Source organism: Hibiscus syriacus, unplaced genomic scaffold, assembly GCF_006381635.1.
Source record: "Hibiscus syriacus cultivar Baekdansim isolate YM2019G1 unplaced genomic scaffold, ASM638163v2 tig00111651_pilon, whole genome shotgun sequence".
Lineage (NCBI taxonomy): Eukaryota > Viridiplantae > Streptophyta > Magnoliopsida > Malvales > Malvaceae > Hibiscus > Hibiscus syriacus.
The window spans coordinates 94,900-108,447 of record NW_024063147.1 but is presented as its reverse complement, the minus strand read 5'-3'; the positions used below and the strand labels follow the sequence as shown (position 1 = coordinate 108,447).

Sequence of the window (13,548 nt, the reverse complement as noted above, 5' to 3'; positions counted from 1 at the left end):
AAGTAAGCTATCTTTCCAACCGATTTAAACCACATCGTTTTAATAGATATTACTTTTAGCTTACTAATAATATATTAGAGGATGGACACAACTACAAGGGATATGATTTTTTTCCGATCATCTCCAAAAGTTTTTCAGCGGTCCTTCCACTCTATTTTTTTTTCACTTTCCCCTCATTCCTTTAATTGGAGATAATTTTTTATGTAGGCTTTCTTCTTTTATTTTATAGTGAAGAATCTATAAACCATAAGCCTCATGTTATCGAATATCCTATTAATTTTTTATTTGGATGATGGTTTTTCTTTCTTTTGTTTCTGTAGGATTTTTTTATCGTTTATAAGAAAAATGGCATGAAGTAAGATCCGACTAGGAATGAGTTTGCATCTCAAATTTTGGGACAGGTTCAAAGTGTGTGCTATAATATAAATTTAATCTCAACTGGTCTCATCCTATCCATACTTATCTTTAGACGCAAACTATCATTAGGAGACTTAATAATTTTATATTCGCAATAGTTAAATAAATAATGTCCTAAAAATTAAATAATTTAATTATAATAATATTTATTTCGATAATAAAATACAAACGTCTTAAAAATGAATTAACATTTAAATAATTTAAGTTTAGAAAGTAAATATGAGCAAACATATTTTGTGTCGGTCAAGTTGTTGATCTTTGTTCCCTTGTATTCTTTTTAGGTCATAGGTTATAGACCCACTAAGAGTATTTATCTTCCTTTCTTAGAGTCTCTCCTTCCCCTCTTTTCTAGGTAGAATTAGATTAAATTTAAAATTTATTAAAATAAATATAAGTAATTAATTCTACAATAATTTACATATTTAGTATCTAAACTATTGTTTTGTTTTGTTTTGTTTTAATACATAAAATTTTATTTGTTTTAAAATCATACCTAACGATTGCATTTTGTTTCATTTCGATACACCGTTAAAAAATTAGTGGAATTGTTACAACAAGACACTTTTTATGGGTAAATTATTCTTAATTTAATCACTCTAACTTTCAACTTATTTATTTTTATTTTTTTATATATTAAAAATAAAAATATCATGTCACAAAAAAATATTAATAAAATAAATTAGAGTGATTAAAACATGAGCAATTGAAAATGAAGTAGTTAAATTGAAAATTTTTAACTTTATTGACCAAAATAGGAGTGAAAAATAGTTAAGTGATGAATGATGTAATTTACCCATAAAAATATCACGAGTAACAATTCCTTTGATTTTTAACAGTGAGATATTAAAATAAAACAAAAAGTAAATATTAAGTATGATTTTGAAATAAATAAAAGATTAGATACTAAAATAAAATAAAATTGATAGTTTAAATACTAAATATGTAATTTACCCTTAGTTCTATTCACTACATAATTTAAATATAATCGGAAAACTTAGAAGTAATTTCAGATTGTTGCCAGACTGGAGGTGGGGTCCATCCTAAGTTTGGGAAATGATGGCCTGCAATTGAAATACCCAAAGGCCAAAACGTAGAGAAATCTAAAGAGTAGTCTAATTTAAAGTTAAAATATGATGATTTTATGCATTGTTAAAATATAATATTTAAATTAGATGTAATCTAAATTATTATATTTTTTTAATTAACCGAAAATATTATTTTTTATAATATTTTCAGTTAATAATAAAAAAATATTTTTTTTTCGTAATTTTGTAAATCCAATCAAAAATATTAATAAAAATATAATATTTAAAATTGAATATAATTTAAAATATTATGATATTTATTATTTTTCAATTACGTTTAAAAATTATCATTTTTTAATATTAAATTAGACCATTGTGCACAGGAGAACCACCCCCCAAAACGCGTGGAGAGGATCCAAAGAGGTTTACTTCCAATTTTCGCGTAACAGCCGCTTTCCGCCATGTGCGGTCGCAGCTATAAATACACTTCAGCTCCCAACAAAGCAATTCACTCGTACGTTTCTTTTGATTAAAAGGAGGGTTCTCCCCCACCCAGCACATGTCTCAAAGGCTTAATATTCCCCACTCTTCTTCAATAGCTTTTTCTCATCTCCTGGTTTCCAGTGAGATGAACCCAGCCTCCAATTGGTCTCACTAGTTTCATCTCTTCCTTTTTATTTAAGCAAACCAAAGAAATTTCTTCTTAACCCACCATTGTTTAGCTCTTCTTTCTGGAAATGGGAGTCAAAGGTTTTATTGAAGGAGGCATAGCCTCGATAGTCGCCGGATGTTCCACCCACCCGCTTGATTTAATCAAAGTCCGGATGCAACTCCAGGGCGAAAGCCATGTCCGAATCCCGCTGTTCAAACTCTCCGCCCCGCTTTAGCCTTTCAAACAACCACTACCACAGCCTCTTCTACCGTCCACATGTCACCTCCTCCGCCTGTTAAGGCAGCGCGTGTTGGACCAGTTACCACCGGGATCAAGATCTTCCAGACTGAAGGTGTGGCTGCTCTTTTCTCTGGCGTTTCTGCTACCGTTCTCCGCCAGACCCTCTATTCCACTACCCGTATGGGACTCTACGACATCCTCAAACAGAAATGGACCGATCAGGAGACGAAAACCATGCCTCTCACTCAAATCGGCGCCGGGTTAATCGCCGGCGGGATTGGCGCCGCTGTAGGGAATCCGGCCGATGTGGCCATGGTTCGGATGCAAGCCGACGGACGCCTCCCTGTTTCTCAGCGCCGTAACTACACCAGCGTCGTGGACGCCATCACTCGCATGAGCAAACAAGAAGGGGTGACCTCCTTGTGGCGTGGCTCGTCTCTCACCGTGAATCGTGCGATGTTGGTGACGGCGTCGCAGCTGGCATCCTACGATCAGATCAAAGAAACGATCTTGAAAAATGGGTTGATGAAAGATGGGCTCGGGACACACGTGGCGGCGAGTTTTTCAGCTGGGTTTGTGGCGGCGTTGGCGTCCAACCCTGTTGATGTGAAAAACAAGGGTGATGAATATGAAGGTGGAGGCGGGGCAAAAGCCTCCGTATGCGGGGGCGTTGGATTGTGCTATGAGACTGTGAAGGCTGAAGGACCCATGGCTTTGTATAAAGGATTCATTCCCACAATCTCAAGACAGGGACCATTTACGGTGGTGCTCTTTGTTACTCTGGAACAGGTCCGGAAGTTGCTTAAGGATTTTTAAGGATGATGATGAAAATTAATGTTATGCAATTGAAGTCCATGGAATTGTCAGAGGATGCAGCTGGCATTCTCATGTTTGGTATTTGTATCAGTATAATTCAAGTAATAATAACGAATTGATGGCTATTGTTATCCGCTGTCTAATTCATTAATGAACTAGTGTTTGCTTTTACAAAACAAATGGTTTCTTTTTATTAATATGAAGCAAATTTTTGTTCTCAATCATTTTGATGTTAAATATTTATATATTTAACATTTATAATATTTAAATTTCAGACTTTAAAAAATAATTACAAAACTTTTAGTATTAAAATCGGTTGGTTCGTGCTATGTACGATATATTTGTTGGGGACATCAGCCCTGTTTATTAGGTTGAATTGGGTTGTTTCTTCCTCACTAAGCCGTTTGGTTTTGTCGGTGCATGAACCTGTCCGAATAAGCCTGCACATGCAATGATGTGGGGGCTAGGGGTGTGCAAAAAAATCCGATCCGATCGATCTGATTCGTTAATCTGTTGATCCGATTCGAAAATTCGGATATCCGATCCGTTTTTCAATTTTCGGATAATTCGAATCGGGTATCTGAATTTTTTTTCAGATTTTCGGATCGAATACGGATCGATCAAAATCCTATTTCGGATTATCCGAAAATCCAAAATTTTATTGGGCTATATTATTAGCCCAGATATGTTTGGGTTATATCTGTCTCATCTTTCTCTAACCCTTAAAACCTTCAGTCCTCAAATACTAATACCCTTAAATCTCAAAACTTTTTCCTCACAAAACAAATCCTACATCTAGTTTCTTTATGTTCTACAGACTTACTCCAGTGATAGAATGTAAGCAACATATTTCCTCACAGAAAATCCAGAAACCATAAACTACAGCTTTTCCACTTCTCACATCCTAAACCAAAAAGTCATTTTCTTCAAAAAAAAATCTATACATTAAAACTCCTAATTTATTAAAACTTGAACTCAAAAGCCACAAGTCACATTTCTCGAATCTTTCCAAAGTCAGAAAAATAACAAACCAGCGTTAGTTCCTCAATTGTAATGTACCAAGTTAAGCAAAGAATAGTACTATGGTAGTTTGAGCATTAACCTTAGCCCAAGAAGAATTCGGGTTGTTCAAGCAAGGATATTGGCTACTCGGTCAATGAATGATAAGGACTAATGCCATATTCGCAAAGTTGTAGTTCTAAATTAGATTATGAATTTAAATTAATAAACTTACTCGTGCTACACCATTTTTATGAGCATGGTATGTTGGTCCATCTTTGTACTCTCCATACCAATTGTATGTACTGAATCTTTCATCGTATAACATGCCACCTCCATGAGCTTGAATAGGATTTCTATCAGTATCCAACCAAATTCTCCCTGGATAATAGGATTTCATGCTACATTTTTGAAGTGGAGTTATTTAATTTCATGGTTTACATAGAATGTTCTAACTCTTTTTTTCAAGTTGGTTGCAATTGTCTTCTATTGTTGTCTTAAGAGTGAAGTGGAGCAATAATTTTATGCTTATTGAATGGGCTATTTTAGTATAAGATTGTGAATAACAATGGGATAATTTACGCGTTTAGTATATAAATTATCAGTTTTAGTATTTAAACTTTTAATTTTATGTTGATTAATGCTTTTATTATGTTTTTTTTTGAATTTCTTGCAAAAAAAAAATCGGATTCGGATCCGGATATTCGGATATCCGATCTGAAAATACGGATATCCGAAATTTCGGATATCCGAATTTTTCGGATCGGATACGGATCATTACTTTAGGTATCCGAAATTTTTGGATATCCGAAAATTCGGATCGGATAATATCCGATAATGCACACCCCTAGTGGGGGCACCGACCAATCTGCCCTTGCACACCCATCATCCAGTATTTTTGGACAATGATTGAGCCAAGGATGGGTCGAGTCGAGCAAGGATGGGTCGAGTCGAGCAAGGATGGATCGAGTCTTGTTTTTATAAAAATTTGGGATAAAGTATATAAATGGTCATTTGATTATAGAGTGTTGCTTTGTTGAATCACTTAACCATTAAAAGTTACAAAATAACCCCTCGATTATAGGGTGTTGCTTAATTGAGTCCATTGACTATTAACGATACAAAATGATCACCCAACTATTCATGTGTTCTTAACCCGTCTTTTTTCGTTAAAAAATTGATGACTGATTGAGTTAGACGTTAATATGTTGATTGAGATATATAGTCATATGAGATTTTGAGATCATATTCTATCATATTATAGTAAGCAAATTAACATTTACTCAAATTGTCATCAATTTTTAAACAGAAAATGACGAGTTTGAAACATATAAATAGTCAGGTCACCAATTTGTAACTTTTAATAATAGGACTGAACAAAGCCTTGTACTATGTCAATGGACAATTTTGTAACTTTTAATAGTTTGGAGAACTCAATAAAACATCACCCCATAGTCATGTATCATTTGTGTATTTTATCTAAAATTTATATATATTTTATTAATAATATACTTTTATTAATAAAATTTTGTAAATTTATTCTTTTAATATAAAATTTTACGTTTCATTCTTGAATGAAATACCATTTTAACTAAAACCGATTTAAGAAAAGAGCATCATGAGCTTCCACTCAAGAACCCGTCTTCCATTTTCATAAAATAATATTTAATAATATTAAAAAGTTAATTACCCTTAATTATTTTAGTTGTATTTAAAGTATTTTTTAATAAAAAATAGAAATACATATTTAATAAAATTTAATTATATTTATATAGTTTATTACTAATATATTAAATTAATTATTCAAAGTAAAGAAATATATTTTTATTTAGCATCTAAAATCCTTGGTTGGGAGAGCCTTTTCTTTTAACAATACATTTGGTAATCAAAGATCCTATTTTAAGATGAGGGATTTTATTTCCCTCGTTACACAAACTATACACTAGGTCTTGTTTGATTGTTTGTTGCAAAAAAAATTTAGGGTAAATTACAAATTTAATAACTGAATTTTATACTCTCTCCTATTTCATTTTCTGTACTTTAAATCTTTTTAATTTCTTCATGAAGTTAATACATTACATTTTTTGTCACTCAATCGTTAAATAGTTAATAACGTTAAAATAGGCCGTTATATAAATACAAAACGACATCGTTTTAGTAAAACTTTTATTTTTTAAAAACAGAATCATTTTTAACGCCGTTAACTATTTAACGACGGAGTGACCAAACTAGAAGAGAGTAAAATTTAGTTACAAAAAACCAAATGTATTAAGTTCAGTGAGGACATTTAAAACTTTTAAAGTTCAATGAGCAAAATATGAGAGAATAAAATTAGTGATGAAATTTGTAATTTAACAAAAAAATTAATGTTTTTGATGATTAATTGCAAGTAAGAACTCCTTGTTTTCCTTCGGTGGCAATTAAAAACCGACTGAAAAGAACACAGCAGGATAAACAAAACTAATGAATTCCCAAAATTTAGACATTTCTTAGAACATAGGCAAAGACAAAGATAGCCTTTGCTTAAACATCATGATCAAACTTCCTGTGTAGTGTGTACTGTCTTCACTTAGCTGTGCAAGTTCCTCTTTACCACTAAATCTGTACATGAGAATAAAACCAAGATTGTCCTACTCGTAATTTACAAAATCTTCGCAAACATCGAACGGACCTCCATCACAGACGGAGGAGGCTCCAAATCCTTTTCCTGGAGTGCATTTCCGAGCAACTTCTGCATCTGTGACCCGAAGATTTCGTCCAATACCTGCAGTTTAATGGCACTATGAATATGTAAAACTACCAAGGCTGTTGAACTTCAGGCAAAGATTAAATATTTCAAGTGGCTTGCACAAAATCAAAAGGAAACGGCAAGTTCATCCGAGGGATTGGAATTGATATTAGAATGTTTCATTGTCAAAGAAGGCTTACCGAAATTGCAATCTTAGGCCCTTATACCAGGACATGTTCTCTCTTCTGTTTTCCATGAAGTGTAAAACATCCTGTGAGAATAGAAACAATGTTATATACATGTATCAAAAAATATACACGTGTTCATGAATTTAGGTCAGGCATGTGAAGATATTTGCTAGTTGTACCTGTCCCATCCGGTCCCAAAAATTTCGACAGACGGTTATGAACACATGAAGTTCAAATACAGAATGGAGGCTCTCTATTATATATATCAGGAGATCCTTCAAAGGCGCATTCGATTTCTACATCCGACTCAACAACAGTTTCCTTTGAATCCTGGATTATCTTCCAGAGTTAATATGTCAAATTATTATTAAAGAAATGAGTCGAGAACCACTGATGGAAGGAGTCTTGAAAGAATGATATTAACACCAACTAAAGCATCCTTTGGGTTCTAAGTACATTCTCTGCAAGTTTCTCCACAATTGCTTGAATATGGCTTCTGAAGTCGGCCTTCAGCATTACCGTAATTTCAGTGATACGCTCTCCTGGAATTGAATTTCCACCAGGTGGAGTGCAAGGACACCACAACTTCAACTGGGATTCTATCTTGGGATGCAGTACACAAAGCATCCTTCTCATGGAATTCAAAAGAACTCAACTGAAAAATTAATCATTCTTCCTTAGTTGTAGGGGGATAAAAAACAGAACAAATCAGCAAAATGCGTAAGCAATACTTACCTCATCAGGAACAATTATGACAGTTCCTTGGTGAATTTCTGAACATTTTGCCAATTATCGTAGGAGCAGGGCCGTCCTTTAGCGGAGCTAGAACATCATACTGTCGCTCTAAAGCTTTAATAATAGCCTTTTCAACATCTGCAATAGCCTTTTCAACATCTGCAATAGCCTTTTTACAGCCACAAGTACCAAGAATTAACAGGTTCATTTAGAATAACAAAAAATAAACATAAACAAGAACAATGCAATATGGTTGCTCGAACTCCATTTATGTTAAATAACAAGTCTTTAGGTGCCCAGAGGGATAGTGCCTGCTTTTGCACTAAAAAAATTTGATTTTTTTTTTAAATAGCAATTCTTTAGGTAACTTCAAAACAACTAACAAAACTGATGGATTTCCATAAACAAGTTGTAAATCACCCTAATAGTAAGATGCATATCATGCATGAAGTTAACACACTGCCAAGCTGAAGCCTGGAGTTAGGGCTCAAGATCAAAGCTACTAATCCCCCTGAAAACCGATGTGGATCATGCAACAAGATTACAGGTTATTTCTAGTTTCAGGTCCATATAATGAAATATTCCTGTTCTTAGTAGTGCATAATGTTTACAGCAGTAGCAACAAATAATATAAAAATAATTGCATTCATCAAATTCAAGTCACAGAAACATTGTATCTGTACTTTTAGTTCATTTTGAAATCCATATGCCATCTCTGCACCCCGTAAATCTTAAAATCTGTAAGAACACTGATACAGGGAAGAGAAATGTACATTTTCCAAGATGACAGTGAATTCTGGCCAGCGAGAATGATAATTCAATTCATTCAATGTTTGTGTTAGCTGGTCATCATACAATCATCAATGAAAGGAGTTGTTGATTGTCGTGTTTTATATCAGAACATTTAACCTGCAATCAATTTCAAGAAAATTGTCAATTGAGAGGGGAGGGGTCAGAAAACCTGGTCTTACAATCAATTTTAATCAGTCATTACAGTTTTACACTTGGCAATTCTCTGGTTTACGCGCAGTTCAAATATATATATATATATATACACACATGTATCATCCTCTTACACTAGTGGAACATTCTATGATTGATATTCCCACAATATAATGTTAGTTTGAGAGAAAAGAAAGGATTTAGGAGAAGAATTTAGACGAGAGAGATAGACGATAGAGAAATGATTGTTTACACTCTGTTTGTTAATTATTAGTTACAATGCCAAAAAATTTGTCAGCTGTCCAAACTATATAACTGAATGATTCCCTCTTTCTTTTCTTTCTCAGGTATTGGGCCTTCGATATTGGGCTGCTCCTTCAGACTTCCTTGCTGCTCGCCTGCTACTTGCCCAGCTCTTCTGATAATGTAAGTAACCCGTGCCTCTCTGATAGGGAAGCGGTGGCGGATGATGACGTTGCTCTTGTTGAAGAATCAATCCTAGAAAAGCTCTAGACTCGATGAAGAACAATAAGGAATGAATGAGGAAGGTGGAGGCAATAGCTAGGATTCTTTAGGATTTCTTTTAGTGCTAGAAACAAGAAAAGAAACAAGATTAAAATAAGATAAACAAAAGATAAAGGAATTAAGAATAGAGAAAATAACCAAGAAATCAAAGATCTCCCTTATGAAAGTGAACGGTAAGATGATTGATGGCATGGATGGATGTGGAAAATCGATGGATAATGTCCTATCGAGCCTCCTAGTCGCAATGAAAAGGCAAACCGATAATATGGCTCTAACCAACCCTCCTAGTCGCGATGAAAAGGCAAATTGGAGTGTGAAGATTAATCTCCCTCACAAGAACTTGAAAGAACTCCAGGAGAAGAAGCTTCGAAGGCACACGGCAGCACTTGCAAAACAAACTCTTGTTGTATTATTGATCAAAGAAATCTGATTTACAAAGTTGAATGAAGCCTCCTTTATATAGGGGCTGAATTCTAAAGGTCCTAAATAACTAAAGAATAAAATATTAAAAAACTAAACATGTTTTAACTCTAATTCCTAATAAAATAATATAACTAAAAATATTGTTTTAAACCCAACCTTAATTCCTAATAAAATAATAATCTGATCCTAAAAGATAATTAAAATCCTATATTAAATTATATTACAAATAATCAATATAAATATTGAAAATTCGTAATATTTACAAAATAACGTATTAATCCCGTAGGATTTCCTGCATGCACCGTCTTCAGTAAATGACCATATCTTGAGTTCCCGATATCGGATTGATGCGATTCAAGAACCGTTGGAAAGATAAGAGACAGACAGTTGTATCTCTAGAAGACAGTCGACCGGATAACAACTGGATACCCTTCAAAAGTGTTACAAATCTGCTGCTATTAGACCCTTCCGGATGAATGCTTGAACTGCGATTTGAAGCTTGTCTTTAAGAAGTTTAGTCCGGCCTCGTGTGATAGGGCCAAGTGGTATAGTAAATTCATCATCCTTAGCTTTAGGGCATGTGGTGCATGTATCTCTCACATGATTGAATCCCAATTGTTGTCTTCAATCAACCTCGGTCATCATTTCCCAATCTCCTTCGATATTTCCTCGTCGTTCCTCTTCTTCTTCTCCAATCCTGACAATATCCAACCCTCGAGACGAGCCTTGTCCCCAAGGATCGAACGCTGGAAATTGTCCCTTCAATGTCGAGTAGTCCTCCCAAGTATCGTTTTCAGCAGCGAGATTCTGCCAACGAACCAAAAGTTGAGTAACAGGTTTACTGTTTCTATTTACAATTCTTCTGGCCATAATTTTTAATGGTTTAATTTGTAACTCTCCTTCTTCATCCACTGTAAGAGGTTCAGAAGAAACAATAGAAATCGCCTATGAATTCTTCAGTAAACTGACATGGAAAACCGAGTGCAATCGAGAGGAATCTGGTAAGTCGATAATCTACCGTTCCTATTTTTTCCAGAACTAATAGGGTTCAAAAAATTTTGTTGCTAACTTCAAATTTTCCGCAGGGCAATTGATGTTTGTTGTAGGGCTGCAATTTCAGGTAAACTAAATCCCCAACCTCAAAGGTTCTTTCAGTTCTATTTTTATCTCTTGCTGCTTCATTCTATTGCTTGGCAATTGATGTTTGTCTGTAGGGCTGCAATTTCAGGTAAACTAAATCCCCAACCTCAAAGGTTCTTTCAGTTCTATTTTTATCTTCTTGCTGCTTCATTCTATTGCTTGTTATATGTAGTTGATTCTTTAGCAACTGCCTTGTAGCTTCTCTACTGTTCATCAATTATGATATAGTTTGTACTGTAGACTCATTAGGCCAAACCATAATAGGTGGTTTATACCCATATAATGCCTGAAAAGGTGTTAACTTTAGAGCAGTATGATAAGTAGTATTGTACCACCATTCTGCATGTGGTAACCACTTAGCCCATTGTTTAGGTTGATAGAGGCAAAGGCCTCTCAAATACTGCTCTAGACATTGATTGACTCTCTCTGTTTGACCATCTATTTCTGGATGGTAAGCAGTACTGAAAAGTGTCTTTGTCCCAAGATGTTTCATTAATTCTCTCCAAAAAACACTTGTGAAGGTCTTATCTCTGTCAGAAATGGCCATCTTAGGCTGGCTATGTAGCTTATACACATTATCTAGGTATAGCTTAGCCACCTCTGTTGCAGAATAAGGGTGAGCTAAAGACAAAAAATGATTGTACTTGGTAAACTTATCCACAATAACCAAAATGCAGTTTTTCTTAAATGAAGTAGGTAAACCTTCAATGAAATCCATAGTAATTATTTCCCAAGCCTGATTAGGAACAGGAAGGGGCTGTAGCAAACCAGGCTTTGCTACATGTTCAACCTTAATCTGCTGGCATATTTCACAGCTTCTCACATAAGTAACAACCATAACTTTAAGATTTGGCCAATAAAAATATGACCTAATCCTATAATATGTAGCTTGGGCTCCTGAATGTCCTCATTGAGGAGAGTCATGTAAGGTCTTAATAACCTTCAATCTAAGACTGCCATGATCTCCAATATAAACCCTACAACTGCATCTAAGGACAGCCTTAGAATACTTCCATTTACTATTAGTTGTAGGATTAATAATAAGAGTTGAAATCCAGTAATGTTCTAAAGTATCACCCTGATAACAGTCTTCCACCTCTTGAACCCAAGTAGGTACTAAAACAGTAGCTCCCAAAACAAAGCATTGAGCCTGATCCTCCCATCTTGTAGATAAGGCATCAGCAACAACATTCAACTTTCCTTTTCTGTACTGTATAGTATAATCCAATCCTAATAGCTTTGTCAACCCTTTCTTTTGAATAGTGGTAGTCAACTTCTGTTCTAAAAGAAATTTTAGAGGCTCATGATCAGTCTTAATAATAAAAGGTTTGGTCTCCAAATAATGTCTTCATTTTGAAACAGCCAAAAGAATAGCAAGGTATTCTTTTTCATATATAGATAATGCTGAATTCTTAGACTTAGAGCTTGACTCAAATAAGCAATAGGTCCCTTCTTGTGCAAGAACATCCCCTATACCTCCAGAACTAGCATCTGTTCCAGATAAAAAGTTTTAGAAAATCAGGTATGGCCAAAACTGGAGCAGGACACATGGTTAATTTAAGATCTTCAAAAGTTGTATAAGCAGCAGCAGTCCACTGAAATCCATCTTTTTTCAACAACTGTGTCAAGGGCCTGCTAATAATACCATAATTTTTGATAAATCTCCTGTAATATCTAGTTAGGCCCAGAAATCCTCTTAAAGATTTAAGAGTTTTAGGCTTAGGCCAATTCTGCATAGCCTCCACCTTGCTAGGGTCAGTAGATACTCCTGCAGCAGAAATAATATGGCCAAGATACTCCACCTGAGTTTGCCCAAAGAAACACTTGGACAATTTTGCAAATAATTGATTCACCTTTAATACTTCCAAAACCAGCTGTAAGTGTTTAATGTGCTCTTTCATACTGCTGCTGTACACCAAGATATCATCAAAGAAAACTAAAACAAATTTTCTTAGGAAAAAATTGAATAATTCATTCATAAGAGCCTGAAATGTAGCAGGAGCATTAGTAAGACCAAAAGGCATTACCTTGAACTCATAATGGCATTGATGAGTTCTAAAGGCTGTCTTGTAAATATCTTCAGGTTTAATTCTGATCTGCCAATAACCTAACCTCAAATTAATTTTTGAAAAGTATATTGTCCCATACAATTCATCTAGCAAATCTTCCACTATAGGAATAGGAAATTTATCTTTAATGGTCAGACTATTTAATTCTCTGTAATACACACAAAATCTCCAAGTGTCATCCTTCTTTTTAATAAGAAGGCAGGGAGATGCAAATGGGCTCTTACTAGGCTGAATAACAGAAGAGGACAACATAGTAGCTATATGTTTTTCAACTTCAGCCTTTTGATTATAAAGAAATCTATAAGGCCTTAGATTCACAAGGAGTAGCATTAGATTTGAGTGGAATAGCATGGTCATGAGATCTATGAGAGGTAGCCCTTTTGGTTCAGCAAAAACTGATCTGTACTGTTCTAACAAATGTTGAATTTCAGTAGGAATACTAGTAGAATTGCCTTCCATATTCAATAAGATAACATGACCCAAAATATCTGAATCCCATGCAGACATTTTAAGTAGTGTAGCCCCAGAAATCTGCAGTAGTTCATTAGAGGGTTGTTGACCTTGACACAAATTTGATCTCCTTGGGGTCAAAGCTTAAGGTCATATTATTGAAGTCCATTGATATTGGACTAAATAGTTTCATCCAATC

The 13,548-nt window shown here is 34.6% G+C and overlaps 1 protein-coding gene and 1 pseudogene across 1 annotated transcript; one reads left to right on the top strand and one right to left on the bottom strand.

Moving 5' to 3' along the window:
• Window positions 1-1,936: 1,936 nt before the first annotated feature.
• Window positions 1,937-3,305, top strand: LOC120166975 (annotated as a pseudogene).
• Window positions 3,306-11,737: 8,432 nt separating this feature from the next.
• LOC120166978 lies at window positions 11,738-13,406 on the bottom strand. Its single transcript, XM_039176126.1, has 4 exons — window positions 12,858-13,406; window positions 12,476-12,632; window positions 12,191-12,321; window positions 11,738-12,106 (listed from the first exon to the last, which is right to left on the bottom strand). The coding sequence occupies exons 1-4, from the start codon at window positions 13,404-13,406 to the stop codon at window positions 11,738-11,740; spliced, it is 1,206 nt and encodes a 401-aa protein (XP_039032057.1).
• Between the last annotated feature and the right edge of the window lie 142 nt (window positions 13,407-13,548).

What these genes read in the sequence shown, in the direction of transcription:
- LOC120166978 (XM_039176126.1), bottom strand. Translation starts at nt 13,406, where the DNA reads ATGTCTGCATGGGATTCAGATATTTTGGGTCATGTTATCTTATTGAAT. An exon ending in GAGATTTATCAAAAATTATG is followed by an intron (nt 12,322 to 12,475) that starts GTATTATTAGCA and finishes TATCTGGAACAG; the next exon opens with ATGCTAGTTCTGGAGGTATA. An exon ending in ACCTTGCTATTCTTTTGGCT is followed by an intron (nt 12,107 to 12,190) that starts GTTTCAAAATGA and finishes CTTTTAGAACAG; the next exon opens with AAGTTGACTACCACTATTCA.